Genomic DNA, 14792 nt, shown 5'->3' with positions numbered 1-14792 from the left:
AGACCAGGGGTCGGCAACCTATGGCACACGTGCCAAACACGGCACACAAGCCGATTTTGAGTGGCACGCTGCTGTGGTCCCAGCCCCACTCAGCCCCACCGCTCTCCCCTGCGGGGGCAGGAGGCAGAAGCTTGGTCTTGCGGCAGCCAGGCTTCCCCCCTCCCCCACTTCTTCCCCCAGCATGGTGCTTTCCTGCCCCTCCCCCTCTCCTTCACTGCGCCAATCAGCTGATGGCCCTTGTGAGGGGGAGGGGGAAGAGCGGCAGTGTGCACACAGCTCCGTAGAGGAGGCAGAGAGAGGTAGAGATGGGGCCTTGGGGAAGGGGGTGGAACAGGGCATATCCCTTCCAGCCCCCTGCCATGAGCCGCTCAGGCCAGGGGGCTGGGAGCACACCTACGAGCCGAGCACCCCAGCCCTCTGCCCCCCACACACTCAGCCTGCTGCCCTGCACCCCCCCACACTCCCAGTCCTCTGCCCTGACCCTTGAACCCCTCCACACCCAGCTTTCTGCCCTGCACCCCCCGCACCCCTACTGCCCTCTGCCCTGACCCCTGAACCCCCACACCCAGCCTTCAGCCCTCTGCTCTGACCCCTGAACCCTCCCACACACCCAGCCTTCTGCCCTGAACTCCCACACACACACCCAGCCCTCTGCCCTGACCCCCCACCCCCGGTCTGGGGTCCCAGCCGCAGGCCCCGCTCAGCCTGCTGCTGGCCTTGGTGAACAGAACCCCAGGCTGGCGGCGTAAGATCAGCATTTTAATTTAATTTTAAATGAAGCTTCTTAAACATTTTGAAAACCTTGTTTACTTTACATACAACGATAGTTTAGTTATATAATATAGACATAGAAAGAAACCGTCTAAAAATGTTAATGTGTTACCGGCACGTGAAACCTTTTAATTAGAGTGAATAAATGAAGACTCAGCACACCACTTCTGAAAGGTTGCCGACCCCTGCCATAGACCATGCTGCCTCCTCCACAACAGCATGCAGTCAGACTGGAGGACACAGATATTTGGGATTAAAGAGAGAGTTGAAAAAATAGGATTTACCTGTATTAGATGAGAGAAGAAATAGGATATTTATTACTGATTTATTTTCCCAGTTTAGTAATAGAAATTAGATCCTATTTAAAATGTGCCTCACCAGTTGTATGGCTAGGGTGACCAGATGTCCTGATTTTGGGGTCTTTTTCTTATATAGGCTCCTATTACCCCCTTCCCTCCCTCACCCCCATTCCGATTTTTCACACTTGCTGTCTGGTCACCCTATGTATGGATTACTTTTGTGCTGTGTGTGCAAACTGAACAAGGAAATGGTGACAGTACACAGACTGGTTGTCACAACCTCTTGTTTGTACATGGATCAGGAATGGTAGGATTGTCAGGGGAAACAACAGCAACAACAGAAAGCAAGCTGTGCCGCTTTCCAACCTGAGATCACTTTTGGAAGGTAGTGGTTTTATAAAATTAAATCTGGTTGCTCTTTATTGGATGCTAAGAATAGTACACTGAGGCCCTGCTTCTTCTCCCACTGAGGTCAATGGTAAAACTTCCATGGTGCAGTGTCAGGTGAGTGTGTGAGATATGGGGTATTGCAAGAACTGAAACAGCAATAGAGTTGCCAAGTCTTATTGATCTGCATGGTAATTCCTTCAGCTGGGATTATAAACTTATTTTACAGTATGTCCTGTGGGTGACGGAGGACTTGGCTATGTTTTTCAATGAGACATTTTAAAAATCTTTCTTCTTTGAAATCTCTCTCTCTAAAACTGACACAGCTTGAGAGCCCTGGAACAACCACTTGTGTTTAACAGAGCAGGTCAATGTTTTAGCACTGAAGCTTTTTTTTTTTTGGTGAGGGGGTGGTGTTGGCGGAAAAATGTCTTCTTGACCTAAATTTTTCTACAGACATTTTCAATTTCCTTTTGGTAGAAACTTTCTGGTTATTGATGAAAAACTGTAAAGAATCACTTTTGGTTTTTTCCCTTCTGATGGGAGAAATTGGTTTGTGTGGAAATGGAGAATAGTGGAGGACCGCAAGTTTTCAAAAAATGAAAACGGAAAAAATCGGTTTCTGTTTTGTCAAAAAAAGGAGAAATTCTTTGAAAAAACTTGCACACAGCAAACAGTTTATTTTGTTTTGCTGAAAGCATATAGCACTCTGTGAGCAGTGCTAGCTTTTAAATGTAAAGGCCAGATTCCAAAAGCCTACCGGGCAGGGAGATCCTGCAATGACCCAGATTTCATGTTCATGCCCTACGGCAAGTCTTGTTCAGGAGAGGGTGGTGGTGAAGCCTTGGATTGCACCCATTCTCAGTTGTTAAAGGAACCTTTTTTTGGAAAGTAACCTACCTATAAGAAAACACAAATAAGACATCACAGGCTGGAGTGGATTTTCCAGCAAGACTGGAAAGGAGGGGGAATCCCTCAGTTACTTTACAGCTTTCCTGTGAGGCACTTCCATTGGCAGGGAAAGCGTGAAAGCACATTCACACCTCCTACCAGGAGGTGACCCTCTAATTGAATATCATCAGGAAATGTGTCAGACAGAGTGAGATTAATCCTAGGGTGCAACCCCCTTATCTACATTGCCTTAAGATTTCATTTTTCTCCTGTTAAAATTCAGCCATAGGCAATGTGTTTCACTAAAAGCATTCTTGACCTTCCTTCAGATGTTCAGCAGAGGCCTCTTGGTATAAAATGCCCTGTTTTTAAAGTTGTTCTTTCTATTTCCATTAGCACATCTCACTCCAATGGTAATAATACTGAAGGCAACTTTTCTATGGGAGAGGAGGCATTTTGACTTTCAACTATCTCTTCCAGTTTTTTGGACCGAACTATAGAAAAGAAGTATGGAAAAGAGTGTTTTGTGGGGGCAAGAGGGATAGCCATGTTGCCTCCAAACAAATGAATTCTAGCTTTCTCTTGCCTCAGTTCCTGGTTCTTAGCTTGAAAATGCATCATGAGTATTTTAACTCCCAACATTGAATCCTTTACTGTGGTGAAAGAGACAGTGGCCTTGCTTCTCTGCTCACACCAGGGTAAATAGGAAGTCACTTCATTGACTTCAAAAAGGCTACTCCTGATTTTCACCTGTGTAAATGAGGCCCAGTTTAGAGATATTTGAAGATTTGTGGTGGTGTTATGTGGTGGAACTTATAAGTACTTGTTTACTTTCAGTACGAAGTACCCACACCTTGTGTAGTTGGTAAATAACATGGACCATATCTTACTTTCCACTTCCTTGGCCATGAAGGGCCCAAGATAGAGTGGAACCAATATAGTTACACTGCTTGGGGGGCGGGGGAGAAAAGACACATTTGAGGAGCATAGCATCTTGGAGTCCAGGTCTTTGGGGGCTCTCTGCACAGCATGGCTTGGGCTGGACAGGGAGGGCAGAGAGGAAGAGAAATTGTAGTGGATTTGCCACTATGCAGATCCACTTGCCATTTGCTTCCCAACAGCCATCTCTACCTCCTCCCCCCAAGTCCCCCAGAGCAGCAAGAGCTGTTGCTATCGTAAGGCTTCTGTTGCTATCTCAGGACTGCAGTAGCAGGCCCAGAGCTGGAAGGAAAATTTCTTTCTGAAACTCCTCTGGAACCCTGGTGCGCCAAGTCCAGCTACTCTGTCTCGGTACACAGGGTGGATTTGGTCATCTGTCACTACAGTGATTATACATGCCAAGGTTCAAAAAACCTTCCCATGAAATATGTACACTGATTTAGAAGATGGGAATAGCCAGACACACTATGCATTTACCTTTTAAGGAAAGCTGCTTGTATGACTCACACATGCTGTGTAACAGTATTATTGAGTAGTTGGTGTGGCCTCTTTCATCTGAATTGAAATGGCTCTTGAGTTGTTCCTATTGTAGATAAGGAACAGAAAGAGGACAACCAATTTTTATTTTACACCCAGAAGTGGAACAAACCATATTTTCAACAGCGTATTAGACACCCTTGTGAAAGTTGGGTAGGATCTGCTGGCCCAGATACATCTGTACTGGGAGTATTCCTTGTACTAATTTCAGACTCCACTTCTGAAGTCCTTGAAATCATTCTACCTTAATTAACAATGATCATTGATTAAAAAAGTCTATAATAGACAGGTGAGTGTATATTGAGTTGCAAAGGCACCTCTGGGTCTATCCTACAATTGGCTTATAATAACTTGGTTTTAAAATAATTCTTTTCTATCTCTTGCTCCAGCATTTTTGACATCACAGCCTTTAAAGCTGTTGGGGGTTGCCACGTATATTTGTCACGAGGTCTCAAGTTCTCTTATAGGTGAAATGAAATGTAGAAATGGGATTGAGCTGTAAAGTTAGGATCCAGGTACAAACTTCTCTAAAGGTTTTTGTGTGTGTTTGAAGTAGGGCATTTGGTGTAGTCCAACCCTTTTTGTCAGAACAAAATGGGAACAGTTTGGAGAGACCCAAATCAATAATGGAATGTGATTGAGCAGTCTTAAAAATAGACACTTAACTATAGTTTGAGATTTGTTCCTACTTCACTTTTAAATGGCCAGAACTCAAATTCATGGACTGTTGTCCCTGCAGCAGTTGATCTGACCTTTTACACTAAGCAGAGAGCCAGGAGGGTAGAAAGTGCTGTTCTTGGCTGGGACTCTTATGTTTGTCCAGCACAATAGGGCCTCCATTGTGGTTGGGACCTCTAAGGATGATTGTAATAATAGCAACATAGGGGTCTGTGATTTCGGCAGCTCTTGGAGGATGGAAGACTTAATAGGTAACCTTAGGAGGAAGTAACATTAAATATTTTATTTAAAACAAATGTATGGGAAGAGAAGTCTGAACATATTACAGGTTTTGAGATCTAAAGGCATTTTATTTACAAAAGCTTTCCAGTTTATTTTAAGGGCCAGATTTTCAGAAATGTGTGTGCACAGCTACACAATTGATTAGGGTAATTGTGGACCTGATCCTGCACCTATTAGTCAATGGCAAAATTCCTGTTGCAGTCATGGCACAAAATCAGATCAGATGTGCAGCTGGTCATTTGTGAATGTAACAGTTTCAGTTGCATGTATATAAATGGTAATCCTGCTCTCATTCTTCTGAAAATCTGATCCTTCCTGGATGAACAAATAGGAGCCTCAAAAGTAGGAAGTAAAATAGTTGGTGGGAATGTTTGGGGAAGAATGAAACTGACATCAGTTGTGGAAAAACAAAGTACTCCTTGAAAGGTCTAATGTGATTGTGCACAATATTTTGGAAAATTAGTGCAGCCATTCCTTGCCTCTGACTTTTAAGGTGAGGATTTTAACTAGATGTACCTGCGTGTAAATGTTTACTGTTTGTAAGGCGCAGAGATCAAGGTGAAAAGCTGTATGATCATATGGTCTGAGGAATGTAAATCTACTGGTTAATATTGATGGCTGTGTTACTCTTGACATTCCAGAACTCTTCTGCAGCAGTTGCAGAGACTCCAGGCCATGGTTGCTGGCAAAGTGTCCCGTTCCTGTAAAGCAGCCAGCACGCAGACAGGGACCTGTCTCATGGTGAGTGACTCAAAAGTTGGGGACCACAGGCAGCGGTTGCTAAAACCACTGTTCCCTGGCTCAGCTCATGCCTGTCTCCCCACTCCATTGGATAATGGTACTGCAGGGTTGAAAAAAGAGGTGGGAACAGCGGTCAGCTTCGTGCTAGCAGCTGGAAGCTTTGGGAAGTCATGAATACTGAGGCAGCCTGGGATATGTGTGGATTTTTGTTGCTGAAGGATACTCTACCCATTCTGTTCAGCCCATCAGTCTGAAATCCCAGAGGATGGGAAGTGTCTCTCGTCAAGAATTAACGATGAAATGTAGCATAAAGTTCTGAATTATTTTTGGGATTTCTGAGCCTTTTGCTGATAGATACCACCTTGCTGAAAAGAAGCATAATTTGTGGCCATCATAGTGTGAGATCTTCCTATCTAAGAGACCACTTCTCTCCCCTAGACATACTGCCACAGTCATGATCCTTGGGGTCATTCCCACTTGGTATAAAACCGGAGTGCGTGCGGGGGGGGGGGGGGAGCTGCTGGTGGAGTGTTCTCTGTGGGGCCCCTTTCCTTTGGAATGTACTCATGTCAGACCTGGGGCTGCAAGAGCACAAGACTGTGGACTTTCTAGGCCCTCTACAAAGTCCATCTCTTTGAGCATGCATTGGCAAGGGGTGTGAGGATGGGATTACTGTCATCTGGCAGTGTGTGGTTTGCGGGAGGTAAACTGTCTCAGGGTTTTTCTTGATGAAGTGTCCAGGGGTGAGGGAAGAAGTGCTGCTGCATTGGTTGATTTTTGTTACCTGCTATAATCTTGCATATTTAAATGCATGTCAGAGGGCACCCAGAGCTATGAAATGGGAGCCCTTTAGGTGCTTGGGTCTTTTCAATCCAAATAATAAATTAATTCATTAAAATAAAAATAACCCAGAGGCTGTAAATCTACTTGTTTAATACTCAGGGTAAAAGAACTGTGTTAGAAAAGCTTTACTTTTAATTTTAGCAACCAGATTCCCTTTATGTTGGTGCTATAGCTGGATGGAAACTGGTTTCTAGTTCGACATTGAGCCTTCAGGCTGGTATAGCTTATTTGTCACTTTTAAGTAAGATTGTATCCAAAAGCAGGCTTAGAAATGCCTAATACAGGTTAAGCAACATGAATCTTTAAATGCCTGTCTGAATTTAGTCCAGTTAAATTGTGCTTCTAGCAGGGCCAGATTAACCTTTTGTGGGCCTGGTGCCAAACATATTTGTGGGCCCCCATGGAGGCAATGGAGCATGGCATGGGGAGGTCAGTCCCTGGAGCGAGGGGCCAGCCAGAGGCAATGGGGTGGGGGCATGGCATGGCAGGGGTGGCCCTGCTCCGCCCAATGTGAGGGCACTATTTACAAACTGGCAGTTGCCAGATGCACAGTGGCATGCCCGGCCCTGTGCTGCCAGCGTGCCCCTTCGCCTTGGGGGCAGGCCCATGCCACACCACACCACACAGTCCTATCCCCCGCAGCCCAACACCCCCTATTCCTTATGCCCAGCGCTCCCCCCAGACCCACCACAAATGCACAGTGCCCTGCACAACACCGCCCCTGCCTACAGCCCCACCACAACTGCCCAGCACCCCCCACAGAGCCCCCACTCCCTAGTGCCCCAACACACACATCTTTCCTGCCCCCCTCCCTGCCTCCTGGCCACACTCACCAGCCCTGCTGGGAGGCGACTGTGTCTGCCGGGCTGAGCCGGCAGTGCAGCCAGGGCCAGTCCCAGGGCCGGGAATTGCTCCATCCCCTCGGGAGTGGCGCAATCAGCCAGGCCAGGACCTACCCTGGCCAGGCTCCCTCCAGACGCACTTGCCTGGAGGGGCCCAGCCAAGCTCCCCGCACTGTTTCTCCCCCCCCCCACATACCTGGCTGAGACTGGCCAGGCTTCTGCACCAGTCCCAGACAGCTCAGCTCTGGGGAGACAGGTGGGGCCCCACAGGTGGTGGGAAGCAGAGACTGCTGGGAGCCGGAGGTGCCCCAGGGTCGGGCCAGGGGGCAGAGAGGAGCCCTGGGCCAGCTGGCGGGCAGGCCGAGAGAAGCAAGTGGTGGGCAGGGGGAGCCAGTGGGATCTCGGGGCGCAGTGCAAGCGGAGCAGGCTGGGGCCCCTTCTGAGCATGGCCCAGCTCCGTAGAGCCACTGGAGCCATTGTAAACCCGGCACCGGCTTCTAGCCTTTCCAACTTCCAAATAAAGAAGTTCAACAGAATAAAATGGCTGCAGGTCTTTAAAATAGTTTCTTGCATTGAAATCTGTCCTTTTAAATATTGAATTGTTATTGTCCATGCACCTTTGATTAAGGGCATCAGATATATTAACCAAAAAGTAGCCTGGAATCAATATTAAAAAAAAAAAAATTACAGCAGTTGTGTGACTTGCCATTGCTTTAACCTTAATTCCCATGTATTTGTGTTCAAAGAGTGAGATCTCTTTTATTTTTGCTTCCTTCCTTGTCCAGGTGGTGGTGCTGTGCTTCGCAGGCATTTTTGGCAGCTTCTCTCAGAGTTACGGGCCCTATCCTTCTGCCACAAAGATGGTGCTGCCCAGCCAGCATTCCACACCAGAGTCATACACGGCCTCCATTGGTGAGCTAAGTCAGTGCTGCGGTTTGCTTGATGACTCACTCCCCCACAAGATCCCCTTTGTATTTTTGTGGGAGTCTAGTGCATGCCGCCTACTCTTCCCTTCCCAGTAGCTGTGTTCCCCACATTGTGGTTGTCATTTTTCTGGCTGAGGGCAGGATGGGAATTCTCCTTTGGAGCCTCTCAACATATCTTCTTGCACAACCTGGAAAAGGGCATTGCTGACATCCAGGAAATGTTCCTTTCTCCCCCGCCTCTTTGAGGATGAGAACCATGGGCTCCCACTCACCAGGGCCACATCCAAAACAACAATAAATCCTGACCTCTAGTGGTTTTGAGGTGCTGGTGGTTTTGCATTATAGAAATGCAAGTGTATCGAGTGGGTTGAAAAAGTTCAATGGCTGGGTTACCCATGCTCTTGGTGAAATGCATCATGAAGGGATGGAGTCCGTTACTCCCCAGCCTACTTGATAGTTCCAGTCAGCCTTCTGTGTGTCAGCTGCAGGGCATCAGACTCATAGCTCCCAAAAGATTCCAGGTGAGCTTGGCCTCAGTTCACTTCCAAGTGGCCAAGCATTCACGTTGCCAAAAAACCCCCAACACAGCTGATATCAATTGCCTTTCTGTTGGCAGTGTCAGAGGCCAAGGATTGAATGGGGCACTGGGATGGAAGTAGATATTAGCTCTCTCTGATAACTATTACATTAAAATAGAGCCTGTCACCATGGTATCTGAGTGTTTACCCCAGAAGTCATCCCTCCAGTTCTGGCACAGTGGCTGGACTAGTGGGGAAGGACCCTTGCATGACCAGTGCTCATATTGCACTTGCTGTGGGCATACAGGGCGGGCTGTCAGTGCAGCATCTTTCCCTAGCTCCAAAATTTCTAGTTAATCTCCATGGGTAGCAAAATCCCATGCTGCTAGATTTACTGTGTTTATATTTGTCCACTTTCAATTCCACACATGTCCAGTATCCTTATATCTGGGCTCACTGTGTTTCTCATTTAGTTTCTGCCTCCCTTATTTGTACACAGTACGGTCAAGAAGTCTGCTAATTTACGAAGAGCCCCGCCAACTGGAGGAGCAGTACAGTTCAATCTCCTTCGCAGATCGCAGTGATGTCTGGGATAGGCGTGTGGATGCCTCCAAACACACAGCACTATCTCTGGAATCTGTGCCGGGGGTGCAGCAGGACAAAGTCACACACTTCACAATAGCCAATGAGACAAGGCTAGAGAAATCAGTGGTGCTGGGACTGCAGCCGCACAGGTGAGTGCAGAGGAAGCAGGTCTAGGCATGAGTTGCATGAAATTCCTTGTTGCGTGTTTCCTGGACAATTATTTGTATTACTGTTGTGCACAGAGGCCCCCAGTCGAGATCAGGGCCCCATTGTGCTAGGCATTGTATGAACACCTAGCGAGAGAGAGTCCCTGTCCTGATGTGCTTACAGCTGAGATAGACAAGATTAAGAGCGGGGAAGGGAAACTGAGGCAAGGAGAGGTAAAGTGACTTGCCCAAAATCACACAGCTAGTCAGTAGTGGAGCCAAAATTGGAACCTTGGTCTCCTGACTCTCAATCCTATGTCCGATCCACTGGACTATGTTTCCTATCTAAGACTATGTGCTTGGAAAGTCGGTAGTTATGGGGTTCCTGCTGAGCCTGGTGAGAGTCCCTTTGACTTATACTAGCTAGAGGATGGTAGTCTTCTCAAACAACAATAGCAGTATAGATGTTATTTAAGACTGTTACTCTGCCCGTATTAATAAGAGCTCCCTATAGAATGTTTTAGTGATGACACTGACACAAGACTTGGTGTAATCCACCCTGTCATGGTTCAGGGCATCTGCACCTATATTCCCCCCTCGCTGGTTCACCAAGGGCATCCATGCTTAGGCTTCTGACTCCCCACTCTTGGGTGGAGAACCGTGCCCCTCTCCCTCCTGACTAGTGTATTTCCAGGCTGCACAGTTCTGTGCCTACACTGTGAATTCCCTGGCAAAGTCAGACTGCCTAAGCAGGCCTGCTTTACTTTTCTCCTCAGATGGTGAACAGCGTAATTACCACAGTTAAGTTACAACACAGTTCTTTCTAAGCAAGCACATTTATTCTTAAGGTACAAGCATGGTGGAGAAAACATATTAAAAACAATAAAAGAACCTATATTCATCCTAATAAGTTTACCAGAGGTCATCCCAACTCCAAGAAGTGAGTGAACAGTCCTTCAAACCCTATCCAGGGGTTTTCCTGTGGCTAAACAAGTTCATAATTCCTTTTGCTCTCATGAACCTGAGAGTTACTCGTTTATGCCATTTGGGCATTTTGATCCTGGGAATAGGTAATTTGTAAACCAAAGTCCCCTTCCCAGAGTGAAGCTTCAAAAGATCAGGTCTGGAGGTTGGCATTTGCATTTTTTTCCCCCACCTCCATCCAAGTATGTCCTAGGAACCCTACTCAACTAACAGTCCATTCTTGTCTTAGCCCATTGTTTAAAAGAGTCCTTGGAAGCTCATAAGACTTCCCAGTATTTATATTAGCCTTATCTCCTAGACAGCTTGCATACTATCCCATAATAACACACACACACTTGCATTTTTGATACAGTGAGCTCCTAAGATACTGAAACTTAATTCAGTAAGGTTTAACTTAATTCAGAAAGATTTTGTGGGAAATTGCTGTATCTGTCAGACATCCATCTTTGTGTCTGGCGTGTGCGCGCACATGTGTGTATACACACACACACATGCGCGCGCACACGTATAGCGTTATACAAATAATAACTTCTTGGGATGGAAAATACCAGTAAAATATAACCCAGAGGAAGATGCATTGCCTACGTGCTGAAAGCTGAGGGGAAATACTCATCATCAAGCAATCTAAAAATATGCAGGCCATGGGGCATTGCCATTTGAATGGCAACATGAGCTTGTGGATTGCTAAGATTTCTGACTGGGCGGGTTATGAGGAACTGGGTGCCTTTTGCACTCAAGATGGCTTTGTACCCTAGGCCTTGTTAGTTTGCTGCAGGGCAGAGCTGGGAGTGTGGGAAGGGTCACCCTGAGAAACTTGCATGGAATTCCTTGTTAAATTCTTTCCTTTAAAATAATGTGAGATTTGGTGCTCCTGGAAAATGAGAGACTCTCTGGTTTGAAGAACTGATGTGTGATGTCTTTTCCTTCACTGTACTTCTGCATGCCCTGCCACCACCCTGCTGCTCAAGGCTGGATCTCTTCAACGGACCCTTTCTGTTGTGCCAAATGGGTTTTTATTTGGATATGTCTCTTAAAGCACTAGGATGAGACACTCTGCCCCCGCCCCACCCCTACCCCAGCATATCTATTTTAGGGTGAAGAGGTAACTAATTTGATGTGTTACCAAGTTCTAACCAGTGAGCTCCTGGTAAATAATAGGCACTGTAATAGCAGTAGCCAGTTTCAGGGGGTGTGCGCTTTTTGCATGATTCCATACAGGCATAACATTCCTTTTTATTTTTCTCCTCACAGGGTCAGCTCAGAGCTGGAAGTGAATGAAACGCTGAAAATAATTGAAATTGATAGACGAGTCAATGCCACTTCTTAAAGAAGAGGCCTTCCCCCCCCCCTCATTATCCTCCCCTCTTTCCAACCCAAGGCCCACTCCTTCCTCCGGACTCATCACCATCAGGGAACCAAAGGGCAAAAGAGAGAGAGTCTGCAAACTTCTGATTTGGCTGAAGAGTCTGTGACTTGAGTCAGCAGCAGTTGTCCTCGTTCTGTCTCTTCCTCCGGGCACACAAACCTGCTTCTGCTTTTACTGCTGTCCCTGACTGGTAATAAGGGAGGGTTTGAATCCTAAAGGCAGCTGGTGCCAACGGTGTACAGCTGGTTGGTTTGTGTATGTACCCTAGTCAAAGGGCAGAGCCATCAAATGGAGGAGTGGGATCAACGTAACTCACGGGGGAACATTTGTGGTAGGTCACGTGGGAGAAGGAAACTGAAAGATGCAGTGTGACACTGCTCAGGATTTGGCCACAGCTCCATGCCCATCACTCTGGCACACTGGAGCTTTATGGGGAGAGAAATGTGTTCACAGTTCCCATCCCTCCCACTGAGGGCAGAGAACAGACACTAGTTCTATTGAGCCAACAGCACAGACAGGAGAGTCTGTTCAATGGCAGTATTGATTTTTTTTTTTCTTCTCCCTGCTCTCTCTCTCTCTTCCCTTTTCCTGCCCCTTTATCACGTGGTGGGTGAAGTTTCCTTACTGTTGCCACCCTTATGAAGGATCCAGGCAAAGTTCAATCAGCCCGTGTCTCTTCTCAGGCCTTGTCTACAATTGCGCCAATTTAACTAAATCAGTTTAGAAACTGATTGAGTTTAATCTGTGTGACTCCCTTGTGTGGAAATCTTTAAATAAGATTATGACTAGTATATTGTATCCATTTAGCTTAAGTTGATTCCTTACTGGCATAAACGAAATCAATATAACGCTCTCTTAAACCAAAATAAGAGCGTCCACCTTAGGGGATTGCATGGATTTAATTAAATTAGTTTCTAAATCCATTTAGATACATCGGTACAGTTTTTTGAGGTAGACAAGGCCTCAGATTGCTCTAGGTTCTTCTTCTTTTCCCCCAGCCTCCTGTTACTGTTGTAAATAGTATTTATTAGCTTTCCAAAATTTCCCTCTGGTAGCCAGACTGGAGAGCCAAGCTCCCAAGACCATGAAGGTGTTCTTGGTGAACTTTGAAATCAAGATGGAAGAAATATGCTTTTTTAAAATTAAACTTAGTTCCCTATAGTGATTGTTAGAATGTAATGAGGCTCCCCTTCCTCCTACCTTTTAGTAAAAGTACATGGAATTAAAGCAACCGCGTAGGAAAATATTTGTTATATATTCCCAATTAGATGCAGTTCAGGTCAGTGCTGATGGTCTCCCTCTCTAGTTATTTATTATTAAAAAACTACCTAGAAGACCAAACCAAGGTCAGAGCCCCATTGTGCAAGGCACTGTACACACACATGATGAGAGACTGTCCCTGTCCTGAAGCCGCTATCCTGGATAGACAAGACAGAAAAAAGATGGGAGTGGGGAATAGATACACGGAGAGGGGAAATGCCTTGCCCAAGGTCTCTCAGTTGGTCATTGATAGAGCCAGGAATAGAATCCAAGTCTCCCGCTTCTCAGTGCAGTAACCTATCCACTAGACTAGACTACTGCTTCTAAAGCACCATGCTGATGCATCTAATGCACACTGCCTCTAGTGCAGTGATTCTCCATCTCTCAATACCCAGATTGTGCCAATGGCAGGGCTGCCCTTTCTACTCACAACTGTCCTTCCCGTGGTCCAGTCAACCCACCAGTGATTGCTTCTGGATTTTATTTGGTTATTACAAAGGGCTGCTCAGAGTTCCCAGTGATGGCTTTAGCCTAAAAACCTAAATAGGACAGAATAGTACGGCTACTTTTGCAATTTACCAGGAAAACTCGATTTTTGTAAAAAACATTTTGATTTAAAAAAAAAAAACCCTCTCCTTTTTCACATAAATAAGGAGACCAAACTAGTGTAGCCTTGTGTTTTATACCATGTACAGTAACTCTTTCCTCCAGGTATTCTATTTTATAAAATATTTTTAAAGAAAAATGGTATTGTTTTTGTATTTTAGTGTAGCCTCTGCAGTGCTTCATCCTTCCCTGTTTGGATTTTTCCTTTTTTAGTCTCCCTTCCTTTGTTCACTATCCCATCTGTTCACTAGGGGCCTGATCCAAAACCCAGTGAAGTTAATGGAAAGAATCCATTTGGCTTAAGTAGGCTTTGGATCAGTCCCCACTGTACCATGATCAGAAACAACATTCAGATTGGCAAGAGTGGGACATGTGCCCCTATTCCACGAGCAGATAATGGAATTTGGTGTGTACACCTCTTGTGTGCATCACTTTCTATGTCAGGGGTAGGCAACCTATGATACACGTGCCGAAGGTGGCACGCGAGCTGATTTTCATTGGCACCTACACTGCCCAGGTCCTGGCCACCGGTCCGGGGGAAATCTGCATTTTAATTTAATTTTAAATGAAGGTGCTTAAACATTTAAAAAACCTTATTTACTTTACATACAACAATAGTTTAGTTATATATTATAGACAGAGAAAGAGACTTTCTAAAAACGTTAAAATGTATTACTGGCATGTGAAACCTTAAATTAGAGTAAATAAATGAAGACTCGGCACATCACTTCTGAAAGGTTGCTGACCCCCTGTTCAAGGTCAAACCCCATTCATCTGTCCAAGTGCCTTTAAAAAAAAATTGGTGGCAATGAGAGAGAAATGCCATTGTGAGCATATTCACAGTCAATCCTTTCTTGTCAGTGTGGGTCAGTACCACCCGTAAGGCATATTCCCTCTTATTAAGGGTCAGCCACAACAGCCATGATAATTCTCTCAGGCTCTCTGGATTGCTGTAGTGAGCACAGACAACCGTCACACAGCTCTCCTTTTGGGAACCCACATTATAACTGCACGATAGAAAGAGGAAGGAAAAGATGAGTGTGAGTGGGGGAGTGTCTGAACTGAGACATAAGTGGTGTCTGCATTATTTTAACCACCTGAGGTCACCAAAGGGAAGGGGAAAATTTACAACCTGTTAGATTTACCATATTGGCTATCTCAGGGCATCCAAGTACAATCAGGTAGGCGTGA

General features: G+C 45.8%; 1 protein-coding gene across 1 annotated transcript in view; it reads left to right on the top strand.

The window, feature by feature from the left end:
- CREB3L2 (cAMP responsive element binding protein 3 like 2) overlaps window positions 1-14143 on the top strand; it is a 121982-nt gene extending 107839 nt beyond the window's left edge. The window contains exons 9-12 of the mRNA XM_039520227.1: window positions 5426-5525; window positions 7996-8122; window positions 9154-9388; window positions 11621-14143. Coding sequence (XP_039376161.1) covers window positions 5426-5525; window positions 7996-8122; window positions 9154-9388; window positions 11621-11696 — 538 coding nt within the window. The 3' untranslated portion in view covers window positions 11697-14143. The remainder of the gene's footprint in view (window positions 1-5425; window positions 5526-7995; window positions 8123-9153; window positions 9389-11620) is intronic.
- The last annotated feature ends 649 nt before the right edge of the window (window positions 14144-14792 follow it).

Source organism: Mauremys reevesii, linkage group 1 (genome assembly GCF_016161935.1).
Source record: "Mauremys reevesii isolate NIE-2019 linkage group 1, ASM1616193v1, whole genome shotgun sequence".
Lineage (NCBI taxonomy): Eukaryota > Metazoa > Chordata > Testudines > Geoemydidae > Mauremys > Mauremys reevesii.
The sequence above is the reverse complement of the archived record's forward strand: the minus strand, read 5'-3'. Positions and strand labels throughout refer to the sequence as shown.